This window comes from Apteryx rowi, unplaced genomic scaffold, assembly GCF_003343035.1.
Source record: "Apteryx rowi isolate R43461 unplaced genomic scaffold, aptRow1 scaffold_5, whole genome shotgun sequence".
Classification (NCBI taxonomy): domain Eukaryota; kingdom Metazoa; phylum Chordata; class Aves; order Apterygiformes; family Apterygidae; genus Apteryx; species Apteryx rowi.
Genome location: NW_020450760.1, coordinates 7,830,444 through 7,846,958, shown reverse-complemented (window position 1 = coordinate 7,846,958; position 16,515 = coordinate 7,830,444). Strand labels below are relative to the sequence as shown.

General features: G+C 36.2%; 1 protein-coding gene across 2 annotated transcripts in view; it reads right to left on the bottom strand.

The window, feature by feature from the left end:
- Nucleotides 1–16,515, bottom strand: part of PPP4R3A (protein phosphatase 4 regulatory subunit 3A) — a 45,110-nt gene that overhangs the window by 26,349 nt on the left and 2,246 nt on the right. The window contains exon 2 of one of the 2 annotated variants that reach the window (XM_026079326.1): nt 10,373–10,428. The exons of the other annotated variant lie outside the window; for it this stretch is intronic. Within the exon in view, the coding sequence (XP_025935111.1) occupies nt 10,373–10,428 (56 nt within the window). The remainder of the gene's footprint in view (nt 1–10,372; nt 10,429–16,515) is intronic. 2 annotated transcript variants of the gene reach the window in all.

Genomic DNA, 16,515 nt, shown 5'->3' with positions numbered 1-16,515 from the left:
AAAAAAAAAGTATTTTCAGGCAATGTATTTTAGATTTTACATACTTGAATAGTGTTTAAAGACTGGTACACGAGTTATTTTAAAATAAAGACAGCTCTGACACAGGACAGTGCTACAAGTCAAATGTAATCATCATACTTTGAAAGATTTTATAAGCTCTGATATCCTTAGGAGTGAAAAAAACCACACTTCAACATAAACCAGAATAAACAAGTTAAAGAAAGTATTTTCAGTCTCAATTTACATGACCATAAATTTGTAAACGTCAAAAGCTGTGTTTACAACATGTACTTTTACCTCACTGCATCCTCTGATAAAACACAGTAACAAAGGAAACAGGCTGTTGGGTTTTTTTTAAATCTATTTCAAATGGAGCACATATAACTACATAATCAATCTTTTGCAGGATAAAAGTTACAATCACTTTCTTAATTTTTCGGTAGGCCTCAAAACACTGTGGTAACGCACAGAACACCTGCTTAAAAAGATGCATCAAGGTGCCTACAAACTTTAAACAAGAACAGGTCCTTCAATATGCATACGGTTAACTGCCTCAGAATATGCATACCTTTTATACTGAACCATGCACATCTTTTTTTACTCATTCCAAACTGCAATTCTGAAAGGATATAATTTTCACTCTAGATTTTGAGTAGTTAGTTAAAACAGTGCTTAGTTATGTTTACTACCCAGAAACTTAAGCTCTCATCTACTTGTTAGAATAGTTCAAGAGTTTATGAGAGTCCTCATATTGCATCCAAAAATGATACATAGAAGTGGAAGCTGATACTGCAAAGACAGTACAGCACATTGGTAAGGTATCTGATGCAGTAGTTTACAAACAGGTTACTAAATCGTAATTACTGATAGAATGAAAACAAAGAATCACAAAATGACCTAGAGAGGAAAATATAATCTGCATTATTTAAATAGTGAATCAAGTTTTATTTTAAAAGTCTTTTCTCCTCCTGTAAGAGCTAGTGGAAATATGAGCCACACTAAATATACATAGCCAAATGAAAGAGTATTATTTCAGTTAAATGCTACAACATGCATTTAATCACTAGTACAAAAAAGATGTGAAATTTTTTCTACTTCTATTTCACTGAGAACCATAAAATAGAATATCTGTGCTTCATTAAATATAGATTTTGCTTATAGTGATTATTCCTAGAGGAGTTCATTTAAAATAACTGCAAAAGCACTGTAACTTGCTGGACCTTTATCAAACTTAAAACAGTTTAATATTAATTAGGCTGAATTTACTTCAAATATTAAAATGAGCACTGACAATAAAGAGAAATCTAATATTTAGATTTCAATATGCACTTACCAGAAAACACCTTAAACTAACCTATAATGTAAAAAGCATGATCCACCTAGCTCCATGAGGAGTCAGTCAAGCAATACAACATAATCAATTTGCCATTACCAGAGCAGCTATACCGCTTCAGATGCACTCAGGGGTTTACCTTGCAAATGGCAAATAGTTTACCTTTTCCTTTTCCAAAGGGTTGAGGAAGAGGTGGTACACAGAAGAAAGGGATTTAGGAAGACCACCTCCAAAATACAAAAGGAAGAAAAAAGTCACAATTAATACTGTATCCCCTACAAAACAGATCACTGTGCAAATACTCTGGTAATAACAGATTGACAGCACCTAGTACTGCTGAAACCTATCCAGGAAGAAAAACAGCAGTTTACAATAATTCTGAAAGGGAAGGCCCAAAGGAAAAAAGAACCAGAAGTTAAAAACTACTAAAGGAATGAGAATAAAACTGAAGCTGCATCAGTCACTAAATACTGATGTGTCTTCAGCTTGCATTTTTTTGTAACCATTATATAACCATATATTTTACTGCAATATGCATTGTATTCACCAGGGTCAAAATCTAATAATTTATAATGAATCTCTGTTGTTAGTATTTATACTGCAGTAATTTTTAAAGCCATTGTCTGATCAGCTTCCCGCTGAGCCATGTTTTGTCATTTAAAATAAATAAATAAATAAATTTAAAGTAGGCAAGATCTCTAGCAGTACTTGCGACATTCCTATCTACCAAATTCCTACCTACAGTGAAAGTTGGTAGGTTTCTGAGCAAGCCATTTCCAAAAGAAGATCAAAACATATTTTCTTCTGTATCAAGAACACGACTAACAAATAGAGAAATGACTAAAAGAACGCAAATAATGACAGTGTTATTTACATTAACTGCTGTAAGTTAAATAAACAACACCCCCAAGTCTATCTCTGAGTAAGATTTAGCATTTGACCAACACAGGTCAGTCTTTCTTTCTTTTTCTTTCTTTCTTCCTCTGGGGAAGAGGGCGATGTAGGGAGGAAGAAAGGCACAAGAGAGATGAAAGGGAAGACTCAAAGGTAAAGCTGCTTTTGCAAATTATAGTCACAGATGTATAAAGTATGTTTGGCCAACTGTTCTTGTGAACGAGATAATCCACTGTCATACATGGAAGCTCAGAGATTATTTTTTCATCTTTACAAGTACTGATTTTTTTTAATTGTTCCTACTTTGGAAAGCAAAACAAAAAGTTGCTGAAAGACTTTAAATATTTTGAATGACAGAACAATAATTTTCAAGTTCACTTCATTAATATTAGAAAAGTATTTTCCAACAGCCAACATGAACAATTTGAAAGTATGAATGTTATCCATCTGTCTCATTATTACAGATGGATTTCATACTATACATTCATGTCAGTACCTCAATAGAAATCTGGCCATTGCTGCTCTCTGGACCTTCAGTAAGAGAGTATTTGTTTGTATATCCCTCTGGCCTCAAAGGGCATTTAAAAAGAGAGAGTGAAACAAGGGGAGAAAAACACTTCACTCTGTTGCATAATACACTCTTCAGTTAAAGTTTAAATTCACTGTTAAATGTACACAGTTATTAGTGCAATATCACTTTCTTAATCTTACAAAGGTTTTTCTAATTCTCAAAAAGGAGTACAAAACTTGTATGTGTTTTTCAGGGAGATGAGATTGAAAGAAATTCTAGAGGTACTTAGAGATAAAACACAAGAATAAAAGCCTGGCTTCTGCTTGTTTTACTTAAAGGAATCTTTCTATGTGTTTGATCTGCATCACGGAACGGTTTAATTTGAATCCAGGAACTACTCTGGATCTCTCAGCTACGGAATAGGACTATCTCTTGTTTCCAAATGCCAAGCCTTCAAAAACACAATTTAATTTTCTCAGACTGCTTCCTCCAATCCCAGAGGAAATAAGAGTGTGCATATATGTGCTTATTAATATTAGCTATAGGTTAGAGAGGTATGGAGATGAGTCTTGCACATTGTCCCTATATTCTTCCTTCCTAGATCTCTCATAGATGCAGCTCTGGCTCCGTTTGGTGAAAAAAATTATCCATTTTTCTGCACTACAGACAAAATATTAGTCTCCAAATAAGGAACTGAATGGATGGACTAAAATGAAGATCTAAAATTTGCTCTCACCTAGCTTGTCCTTAAACCCAATAAAAATCATGTGGCTTTTTTACCTATCTTTTACTAAAGGGAGATTTTTCCAAAATGAACCTGTAATACTGCTTTGTTTGTTGACTGCTTTTGATGTGTGAAACTGCAGCAGTAAATGTTAATTCAGAGCTACACTGCATGAACTAAGTCAAAAACATGGACAAATGTTTCATCAGTGAAGGATTTTATATATATATATATATTTTAATAATATATGTATTTTTTATTTTATACTGTCTACAGGAATCCTTGCATTCTAGGTCCTCATATTTTTCAAGATGCGTTAGAGTTCTTGGCAAGATCTTTTTTAAACACAAAGATGACAATCAGAAAACTACTAATATACAGCTCACTTTCTTACTTTGAGTAGGAAAATCATTTGCTGCTTTGCAAAAATATTTTGACAATAGTGCCAACTGGATGTGTTAACATTACCTTATCCTATAGAAATTGTGCTGTTTCCCTGAGGTAGTCGATGTAAGTGTCTCCTTTCATAATGACTGCTCAGAAATAATTGGGAGTTCTTAATTTTAGCAAGAATTCTGAGCATGCCCTCTTCCTAGAGAACTTAGGTATTTATCTCATCATCTGGTGGAAGTTAATTTTTTGCACCCTTATTTTATCTTTGTAAACACACAGCCTGAGCTGAAACTTTTTCAGAGTACAATCAACCTTTTCTTTGCTGCTTGTTTGATTGTTTGCTGTCTCGTGTCCACATGGAGCAAGTCCTGGTTATTTAGAGGAGCAGACTGCTGGATTTCAAGGAACCATTACTGCGTGTCATAGCTTTGTCCGAGATTTCATTCCTAAGAAACTAATTGTAAAAAATACTGCTGCAACAGATTAAGCCAGCAAGCAGTGGCAGAGGTACTTAGGTGGACAGGGTTTAGTTTATCAATGGTATCTACCAAACAGTTTCTCCTCACTTTTTAAACAATTTCCCAAAAGGCTTATTCCCCTTAATAGAAAGGTTGTTGGATGTATACTATCGGTCTCAAACATCAGTCTCTCCCCATAAAGCTCACCAGCAGTCACACATTTTATTGGATATTAAACCAGTTTTATTTAACTTATTAGCAAGCCGAGCAGCAGGCATGTTGTACAACATTTCTATGATCTCAAAAGCAAGCCCTTGAATTTCATAAAGGGAAATTTAAAGCAACCAGTACATCAGGATTTGATTCTGCAGTAGAATTGATTTAATATTTCTTTCCTAATGGGATAAAATTAAGAGAACTGATACTGTTTAACAGTCTCTTCTCATTGGTGCTGGCATCTAGAGAGAATACTACTCTTCCCTGCAGGCATTTATTGTCAGCCCAGAAAAAAATTCCAAAACAAAACTGACATTATTCATAATCATCTATTACCTGAAGGATTCTCTAGCATAAAGTATTTTGATAGCTTATCAGCATACTGCAGGACAACTTACTAAATTCCAAAATATTCTTTCAGCGTTCCTGTAAGATTCAAGCTACTCCCAAGAAGTCAAAGTTTTGATCCCTTAAAATAGATGGGTCTTTCACAAAATCCTGCTTTCAAGAAGCTGTTTCCGTCTTCAGAGTGAAATATCCCTTCCTACTAGTCCTCAAGTGATTTAGACCCTGACACTTCCCCCTCCTGCACTGTAAGTTTAACTAAGTAAGGCTGTCTCTTCCCATCTCGGACTGTCCCGACCACCAGCCTTCCTCATCTGCTAAGCCTTTATGCTGCTTACATTTACAGACACTTCCCTGGACATGTCCAACTACCTTTCAGAATCTTGCTGGCATATTATTTACAATGGAAAGTAAAATCACTGGGTTTCTACTTACAAAGTGTTCTTTGATAGCACCAGTACTTTATTAAGTGAAGCATACAAAGTTATTGTGGTGGGTTTCAGCAGAATCTTCAGGTTAAAGACAGCTGCCCTTATAGTGTAATATAAAGTTTCAATTCTGATTTTGGTTCTGTGCAGCTGTTCACCTAGAACCTGTATATTTAGATGTGCTAATAAGTTACCCCCAAAATTGAGTAATGTTAAAGATGTACTCGGTCTTTTAGTAGAATGTATTCTATTAGTTTCTTTGGAAGCTCAACGATCACACTTGACTTCTCAGTGCTGCATTTCAGTAGATCCCACAGATGAAAATCCATTTATTAATTCTAAAATAGAACCTCAACTCACTGGCTCAATGACCATATCCAGAAACAGCAGAAAAGAAAGATTTCACAGGAAAATTCAGGTCAAGAAAAAAAAGGAATCCTTTGGCCACCTACTAAACAAGAGAACACACACACACACACCCAGAAGTAGTCACTCCCCTCGTTCCCCCCACATATACCCTTTTCCTTACTGTCTTAGCTACAATAGGCACAAATTTTATTGTAATAGCTTCAGTGTTGGCACACACATCCTGATAGCAAATGCAGGAAGTTTATCTTCTCTGAACGTTCTGCCAGTATCTGTTTGGACATTTTCATATTTTAGCTGTGTTATTAACAAGTCTGCTTTTCACCGTTCAAGGATAGATACCTTTGAGCTACTGAGCTAGTAGATGGCACTGAGGATGAATTTAAGCATTGTGTTCTCGTGAGGAACTGGAAAAAAAAAAAAAGCGACTGCTAAAGCAGAGGACATGAAACACTGAAGTTTTTAGTGCAGAGGCAAGACTTTGTAGCTGAAAGATGTAAACAACTCAAGTCTTCCTTGTTTCAGGCACAAAATGGGATGTAATGCATACTTCACCACTGGATTACAGGATGTATCTAAAATAAAGTTGAGGATATAAGTGTTTACTGTTCTACTGCTGCAGCATTGTCAAAACACCATTTGAAAAAGTATATTCCAGAGTTCACACCCAGATCAGCTTTCTCCCTAAATTAACTCTATATACACAGAGTTATTTTTTATCCTTTAAGGTTATATAAGAGGTGTGATGTCCTAAAATACTACTGCAATTGTTGACTTCTGGAATAATGATTATCTGTTCTTAATAACAGCACCTCTATTCCTAGGATTCTGCAATTGTCTCATTATAATGTCTTCAAAAATAATCAGAGCCTGGATTGAAATGTGTAAATTGACTTCTTCAGTGTCATATGCATCAGGACATTACAATTAATCTTCTACGTTTACTAGTATATTAAGAAAACAATCAACAATGGAAGAAGAAAACTGTTTTCTATACATGTGGTCCAGCACCACATAGTTAAATTACATTTACTAAATAGAATTTAGTTTTAAACTGTACACTACTTACCCACAACTAAATGCAGTATATTCCATACCTAAATTATAGTACCATCATTATAACATTTTAAAATACAAATACCAATAAAACTTAACATATAGCCCTGAACAGGAATACAAGACAGAGGGCCAAGTCGTCATACTGACTCACATTATGCTTTATTAGAAGAAATCTTCTGCCTGCAAATATTACCTTAACATAGGAAATTAGTCCCTTTACTGTGCCATAGGAGTTTAGGGGAGATTAGTTTCTCAAGTTGTTTCCTTACTTGCACATTCTCCTCGCACGGATTCCTTTCTTCTAGTTAAAGCACTAAGTAAAGATGAGTTTGCTAGGAAGTACACTGTTTAGAGCATCCAAAAACTTCCACAAGTAGTAATTCTGTGTTACAGCATGTCTATCTCTTTTAATGCACAGCAGAAAATAACTCTTCACTGTGACAGAAAGATTATACTACTTTCTTCATCTGACTAGTGAAAGGCAGTTAAAAAATGCCTATGTGCTTCTTGCCCTAAAGAATTACATGAAGCATCTAGATGGGAGGTAAGTCTGGGACAACTGGGAAATAGATTGTCATAGCTGAAGTTACTCAGGACTGCTTCAATGTATGAAAAACATGTCCCCAGGCAGGTATTACAAGATCTGCTAAGTATTCTTCCCCTCCAAGTGGAAGAGTGGACAGTTATATCTACCACCCATGAGATCAATGTCTATGCACATAGAGATCTGATTAATCCAAAATAAACAGCCAGCTTTGCTTTCAATCCTAAAACAAATAAACAAACAAACAACAAAACAAAAACCCCCCCACACTCTAAAGTAGAAAATTTGATTCACAGGGTTTTTTTTTTTTGTAATCTCCACAGATGTTTCAGAGACGAAGAGATCAGAGAAAGCAAGACAAACTTGTACTCAGGTCTGCATACTATCATACTGACAAATAATGATCTGAGCTGCGATAGTCATCACTAAAACATAACTATACCCTAAGATGGCATAATTTGTGGTATCAGCAATTAATAAGACAATTTGTTTGACACTGGCACTAGTATTGCTGAATAGGCAGAACAAGGCATGGGGGTTTTTTGCTTGTTTTTTTTGAAAGAACCTATTCCAGCCAACAGTTGCCATTAATTCACCAGTGGAATAAGTTCACTGTTTATCACAAAGGTACTTATAGGCTTGTTGAACCCAAAGCAACCAGCATAGCAAGCTCCCCAAAAGCTTATCTGTTACGCATCTCTCCTTCCTTCCTACCCCAAACCAGATCAGCTGGTCCAATAAAAGATTGTTTCTCCTTACAAACCTCACATCAACCTAGATGAATGTCAGAACTCAACCACTCATTCCATTAGATATCCAAGGCGCTCTTAGCCACATGCAAAGTATGTCACAGTAAAAACAGCTCCAGCGCACCACTGTGTACCCCTTTAAAACTGAAAGGATGTTTCCTCCCCTCCTCCCCCCCAAATTTTGAGATAAAAGGCTGACAAGAACATCACACTGCAAAGTTACTCTTAAATTGTAAGCCTTAAGACTCTAGAAGATTTTTATTGAAATTTTAAGACAGCAACTGACAACTGCAGACTAACTCAGAAGCAAGTCTTTGTTGACCACTGGCTAAAGTATCACCTTAACTACTAGTGAAATAAGTGGCATCCTGCAGCCAAAAGGGAAAGATCACACCCACTCTTCCATCCCACAGTTCCACAAGTGGATCTTGTAGGAGCTGGCTTTAGACTTCTGCTGAGGTAGAGAGTTACTGTTTTTTGAGGAGGGTTTTGCAGTGCCAAGCTGGCTTTCTTCTCTTTTAGTGAGTTAAGGCAGTTCAGAGTTCTGATAAGCAGAGCTGGCACAAGATAAGGAGGGGGAAATAAGGAACTCCCCCTTTCAGTAGCTAAGCTCCAACCTTAACTCATATGGAATTAAGTTTAACCTAAGAATTTGCCTTTTACTGAGGGAAAGGATAAGTAGACATCACCTGCAAGGTAACAGTGTTGTAAAATAGGATTAAAATCTTTCAGCACACTGGAAAGATGCTGAATTCTTAAGGGCACACAGCAGAGGTCTACATAGAGCCTATATTAGAGACTGCTTTGCTTAGAAAATACAAATTATCCACCTGCAAATATAAATTTCTGTCCACACAGCATTTGAAAGCTCTGACAGCAGCATTTTTCCTTCTCCAGCACAGAAAGCATATAGAGTGCTGTTCTAATAGGACAGATTCATGCTTAATATTTTGTGTTTCTAACCATGTTTTCATAATCACCAGTATCTGATTTGTGCTCTGCTGGATTACAATACATGCTGGACCCAGATCAGCAATGAGCACACAACTGAATTGCTGTTTGCACTGACTTTATGATTTTATGCTTATTTTGAGGCTGCTTGATACTTGATCTGGCATAAAGCCTGTCAATACAAAGCTAGCCCCTCAATACTTTTGAACACATTTGAACTGGCAAAGCAAGTTTATGCTAGATCAGCACTTTATGCCATACATCTGAAATATCTGACATCATTTTAGTAGTCCTAAAGCTTGAGTTACTTATTATGCAACCATGATCTCAAGCTAGCAAGGATAACAACTAGCAGCTGGTTTACTTAGCATTTCTGCTAGTCAGGATAAACAATTCTCCTTTCTTATTCCCTGCAATTGATTCTCTACCTCAGCACTAACCTCACGAGTTGTTCAGTACAACGGTTTATACAGTGCATGATGAATTACATCAAGGAGCAGATACAGGTTAAATTCAGATATTGCCAAGAAAGGATATTTTTAACCCAGATTGATTCTCACCATTCAGTTCAACATGTAGCCCTATAAACAGCTGCATTCACAGAACTGCTGGGACTGCCTGTGAGCAGCACTACAGTAGGCCTATGTTTGTAATAAAACACTCTTCAGTCTTCAGCTTACACTCAATGTGTTTAAACTATTTATCTGACAGGATTTTAGCAAGTCAGAGCTGACCAGACAGGCATCAAAATACGATCTGGTTCAGCATTTCTCAGCCTCTAGGGCATTTCTCACTGTCTATGAGATAAGAACAGCAACGGTTCACTCCTCCTTTCCCAGAGCAGCATTCTTTGAGGGCTCACAATGCAAGACTTAAGTGAGGTGTGGACTTAGAGTTGAGAAGCTGTTATGTATATAGAAAGCTCTGAAGCAGTAGTAACCCACATCCACCTTCCAAGTAAGAGCCAAACAAAGACAAAGACAAAAAGCTTTAAAGCCATCTAGTCTTCTCTTTTAAATAAAATACACTGAAAGTTGTAGTAGTGGAAATCTAAAGAAGAAAAATCAGATTCTATTAAGTTTCAGATACTGTAATCTGCAGGAACCTCAGATAATTTGTGACGTTCACAACTATGCTTTGCTTTTCTCTCCCACAGCATTTTTTGGCTTGTATAAGATAGAAGTGCCAGTAGGATAGATGTTACAAAGAAAGCAGTGAAATCACACAGGTACCGTGAAATTGGAAAAACAAAAACAAAAAACTCCACCACACCACCACCTGTTTTGCCTCCTGGTACAAGAACCTAAAATATAATTTGCAATAGAGGCAGAAGAGTTTACAATATTCCTGAAGTAAAGAACCTGCCTTTAAAAATGAGAAAAAAAAMCCCAGTATATTTACCTGTTGTTTCTGGTATGCAGTGTTCGGGTTAATTTTGGACTCCAAAAGAAGAGAACCTAGAAGAAAAAAGATCCACTTACTTACATTTGTACTGCAGTTTCAAATCTCGACATGAATTTTTTGATAATTCATTCCTCAAGTAGGTATTAACACACCTTTCCTCCCAAAAACACACAGAATTCAAGCCATATTCTACAGAACTTCATATTTCATTTTTCCTCAAAGTTATTGCTCAAATAGCAAAGGACATTCTAGAGTATTTTGGAGACTGGAGTTTTAACCTCTTATTCTTAGTAGGTGACTTTCCAATAGAAAAATGTTCAGAATTGATCAAATCAGCAAAAGTCAGCACTAATTCCACAAATACATTCTGTAGGGCACCTACTGTTGTTTTGCACAAAATCTGCTAGTCATGTGCTACTGGTTCTTAAAACTTAGCTAAAACACTTATTTTAGCTTGCTGAAAAGCACATTAAGAAACGAATGCTTATCGTGGCACTTATTACTGGCACTGTGACTGCCAGTACCAGAAACTTTAGACACGAGACAAACTCAGGAACTGTGGCTTCATAGCAGCTTATACACATTTAAGACAGAGTTGCATCAGTTTCATTCCCATATCTCCGTTTTCTTCCTCTTCCTTTTGCATAAGCATTTGCACTAATATATGTCACACTAAGATGGTTCAGAGTTGATCTAGCTGAAAACAACCCTTAAAACTGTTTTTACTTTTGGCCAGATCACTCCCCTCATCCAAACTTACTGCTCAGCTGCATAAATACCTGTACATGTGAGGGACCCTGACAGCCATGACTTCAGCTTATGCATCTGCAGAGCTTCACTCAACATTTATGAGAAAGAATTGATAAATTAACTTATACAGTTGAAAAGATAAGATTGCAAACATCCCTTAAGGAGGTGCTTCTCCATTCATTTACCTGCTCAAACTTATTCTTTAAATCCAAATTCTTAGTTTCCTAGTTTCATAACTACAGTTTTAAGGTGGTCTTGTACTTATGGTACCAGAACATTTGACAAATTAACTATACTTAAACACAGTGTTAAATTCTCTTACAAAATACGCATTAAAGAAAAATAAAACCACTTTAAACACCTCAAGTAGAGAAGCCTGAGAATTCGATGGCTTGACAAAAAAAAATATATATATATCACTTAGATTTAAAAAACATATTTGGAACTGAAAATTGTAATTCCAAATCTCACAGTAGAATCACCTTGCTGAACTGATTATGAATAATAAATTTCCAATTCCTTAAAAGTATATAAATTACAAAATCCACAGCTAAAGCACCCCAAACCAACGTTTGTTTACCGAACGTCATCGTACTCAATCTCATGACTTATACATTCAAAAATACACTCCCTTCCTGAAAAATTTCTACTGACTAACAGAAGATGTTAGATTGGGTGAGGCAAGGGAGGAGATGGATTGAAGAATCAGACCACAGTACTTCACTTGTTGAAAGAGTGCATCACTGAAAAAATCACATAAATATCAATGTTTCTCTCTCCATAGGATAAGAAAGGCTATTACTTCATGAATTTAGAATTTTTAATAAGGATTCTGATATTAAATAGCTTACAATGCACACATAATTGTAAAAATCAGATCTAATTCATGTATTTTTAAACAGTAACTTACCTGCGATGGGTGCTTCTTCCTAATTCCTAAGACTGTTGTGCTACAAGAGGCAGCCTTCAGTAATGAAGCTGGCTTGAGAAGCTACCACCCTGTCTCACTGCTGCTCTTGCAAACAGAGCTGTTTACAAACTCAGATATAATCCAACAATAAAATTGAGTTATATAGCCCTCAAGAAAAAAAAAATAAAACAAACCACATACTCCTATTTCTTTTTCAGAGTTCTTCAATTTTTTAATCCATATCACTCAAGTGAGTAAACTGCTTTGCTAACAGAGCTGAACTATGTGACAGCGTAACTAAAATAAAATAACGAACTATAGAGCAGGACTGCAGAAGGACAGGGAATGAGAACTTCCAGGCTAAGCTTTGGTGATGAGGCCAATACACTATAGTTCTTAGGCCGTAGTTTTCAGTTTGGAATTTGGGTTTGCCGAGTGAACTTCTAGAAACAGCATTCCCTTTTCTCACTATCAGTTATAGGCAATAAGTAATTTACTGCGATCTTACTTTCACTTTCAAAACATCAGCTTCACCTACACGAAGTTTGAGGGTGTTATTTTGTGCTATTAATTTTGTTGGCTAACTTCTATAAAGTCTTCACCGTCCAGAAATATTTAATAGCAGAAAGTATGAAATAGTACCTCATATGAATTTAAAAAAAAAAAAGAATTTCTACATTATGTAATTTAACTACTGAACAGAGATCTACAGACATGGAAATTCTGAAATAAGAAATTAGCAGAATATCATAAAACTTGAATTCCATTTTTGACAAAACAGTATTCAAAAATAATTTTGAGAACAACTGAATACGGACAGTTCATCTTCCAGCCTAGAAGTGGACACTAGAGGATGACCTCTTTACTAGACTTGAACAAAAGATCATTTCTTCCCTATTAAACCTGATGCCTGCAGTAAAGTCAAATCAAACCTTATTAGGCTTCAGTTGCTTCTTATTGCCACATGATTCAACTTATTCCTCACCATTCAGGACAATAACTACAAGAAAATATGAATTCAGAGACAGAAATGTACTGAAGTGTAAACTGTGCTCTGTAACCCTGACCTGCCCCATTTCCATCCCCCTGAAAGATCTGATACTCCATTTGTGCACAGTTCCCCCACAACGGGTTCAACAACTCAGACTGTTACTAAAAATCAGTGACTATTCTAGTAGTTAGTTCAGTGAGTTTATTTTCATACAGTAGGTTTTACAGGACCAGGAGCTTTTGTGGTAGGAACCAGTCTTAGGTTGCTGTTACATGCTTCTAGGAACCAGGCAACAGTAAGATGCCTATAACACAAACATGTTCTTTAGAAAAAGGCTACAGATATGTAATATACCACAAATAACGCTCTTCTCCACTCATAGTCAAGATCAGTGTTGATTTCGGAATACAAATCAAGATATTTGTTCTTTCATTTGTCACAAACAATTGCTTTCTATATACGTATTTGTCTCTTGGTACTGTCCTAGAACATATTAAGATTATGCAGCCTACTTCGTAAAAATACACAATAGAATTTCATCTTCATTGGCTCTATTCAGAGTCACATAAAACCCCCAAACTCACCTAAACACAAACTCTGTTTTTAATAAGCCAAAAAAAAAAAAAAAAAAGCAGATCTAGTTATTTTCTAATTTACAACCTCAAATTAATTTGCAAAGGTAACTGAACAACTTTGGTGTCAGAAAGTAACATCTGAAACCACCTGTAAAGAGGAAAGTATTGATTTGCAGAATTCTGTTATTTGTGACTCTAAAGAAATATGGCACATCTGGGCTTTTTTGTGCAATAAAACCATTCTGTGCTGCGAGAAGGCTTTGTTTATGGGGGAATTCTTGCTGAAAAACAATTAAATACAGATCTACAATGCTATTTTAAAGATATTTAGAGAATATAAAATCTCCCAATACAGGAGCCTCAGACAACAAATCCGCTGAGTTGTTTACATATATGCATATAGAGGAGAGCTGCTGATATGGAATACTGCTCCTCTCCCATAACACTGTTAGGTGCATATTTCCTCAAAAGGAAAAAAGCTGTAGTTTATTTCTCTCATTTCCCCTCACCAGAGTAGACATTTCTTATGTTTAAATGAAAACTTTGATTCAAGAGAACAGTTTTGCAAGAAATGGACAAAGGTTAATGAAGTCATATCCTTTCCCATATTTTTTTCTTGGCCCAGAACTCTTTAAAAGTCATATACATTTCCACGAAAGGGTTGTTTCAACAGACTCCTGTTTGCCAATTCAGTTGCTTCCCTGAAAAACTCCCCAAGGAGGTCCTTGCCACACGCTAGCCCTACTGGCTTAGTACACGGCATTAGAACAGTCGTGCTAGCAGTAGACTAATATAAAATAAGAAAAAAAAAATTCTTTCCAGGAAAAGCATAAGATACTGCTGGGCATGTGTCAGCAACTTCTGTGTGATCTTTAGCTTTCCTTAAAAACAATTAAGCCTTTGAGTCTGTGCGAGGGAAAGCAAACCTAAGCCAAATTCTGGCAAGGCCTTCTGCCATTATTATGGGGTTACTGATACCAAGCCTGAAGAAACAGCAAGGAGGCGGGTGCCTATCCTGTTATCTGTTGTAGGAGTGTCAGAGAAGTCACTAAAATAAAGATGCTAGAAGCGGCAGACCAGGCGTGACTAGATATTGCCTAAAGGTGATTAGGCAGCAGGGCCTCCAAAGGGGGAGTTCAGTTTTGGCCTGTCAAGAAGTTTAGTCAGAGGACTGGTAAGCATTTATTTGAAGGCTTAAATTTTTAACAAATAAGTTTGTTGCACAGAAAGGTTCATTTTAGGGGTCACTTCAGTCATTTGGTCTCAGAAGAAAAACAATAAAATGATCTGAAAGCAAGGAGGGAAAATATAAAAGCATAGAGTGATTTTGAGAATGAGATAGGCCAAAGCAGTCTAAAATACCACGTGAGAAAGAGATAAGAAATCAAAGGCTCCTGATAATACACAAAGTCACATGGAAATCAGTCATTTGTAAGGAAAAATTTCACGACTGCACTTCAACAAGTAGAACACACTGCAACTGGAAATCACATAGAAAGCTTTTAAAGTTTTGAGTTAAAAAGAAAAAAAAAGAGCCATTTAAGTGTAGAAAATGCAAGTCCCTCTACTTCAAAACATAATATATCTGATCTGAAAACAGTTTTAAGATATTTCTCTATGATAATAGATCACTCCAAATTCCCTGCATTGACTCAAAGCTTAGTGCCAGGGAGCATTAAAGGCATACCAGATACCAACACAAATCACTCATTAGCTCTAAATTATTTCATTTTAAGCATGTGTTTAAAAAAAAACCAAAAAACAAACCCCCACCAACCTAGAGATAAGAACAGCATAAGAGGTGTTGGAGCACTCTTTTTTTTTTAATTGCTCTCAATCCAGATGATAGCTCACCTTGGACTTGGAAGAATGATCCCAGCTTCCTTATCTAAACACCCCAACCCTACCATATAAACTCAACTGCTTGTAAAGCTGCCACTGCACCACAGCAAGTTACAGCTTGGCAATTAAAAAAGACAGAACTATGTGCCAGTCTACACAGTAAGCCAAACAAACGGTAACAGTCCTGCTGCTGCTCTGTGCACAGCTGAACCGGCCCTTTAACAGGAGTGGGAATTTCCAATACACAGATGGGAACTACTACGAACATCCCCCATGACTTCCTCCACTCAGGAAACAAGAGCCCCCAAACTCCAGGCAGTTCCCGAAGTTTTCAGTCAGCTTCCTGGAGTAAATCAATAAGAACAGGCCAATAAGCACAGGATGAATCTCAGTTCAAACTCTAGGAAAAGCTAGTTTAGAAAAGGAGGAAGGAAGAACTGTTGTTGTGGAAAGAGGAGGAACCGACAAAGAAAATGCAAGAACCAAATGGGAACACTGAAGCAAGTGATATATTGGTCAGGTTCCTAGTACTAGTATGCTTTGGTAACCAGGAAAATGATAGTCAACTATTTCATTTAGGAGAAAAAAAGAAAGAGCTACGGAATACAACAAATTGCATAGCATCTAAAACACAAGTCTGGCATCATCTTTTTTCAAATCATTTGCCTACATTTATAAATGACTGCATCTGCCTTCAAAATTAGCTTACAAAACAATTAACACAGAGTAAACAAAATATAAATCAAATTTTAGGAGGTGTTTATACAAGCAAGTTAGAAAAACTATGCCTATTAATAGAGTGCACATTTGCCCAGGACTGATACTACCTACTAAATTAAGAACTTTTAACTCTGTATATTATTCAATACTGTTGAAGTATATGCTGTTTGAGAAAAGTCTAATGTGTGTATCCTATCAAGTATACTTCTGTGTATTAGCTGCTGTTATTAAGTTTGAGCACCTTCTGCTTGATTATTTTAGTGTTTGAGCACAAAGTAATGAGTTCAGGTTTGTTCTGAGATCACTTATACCAGTTTATATTTTCTTTTTTACAGAACTTCATTTACAATAA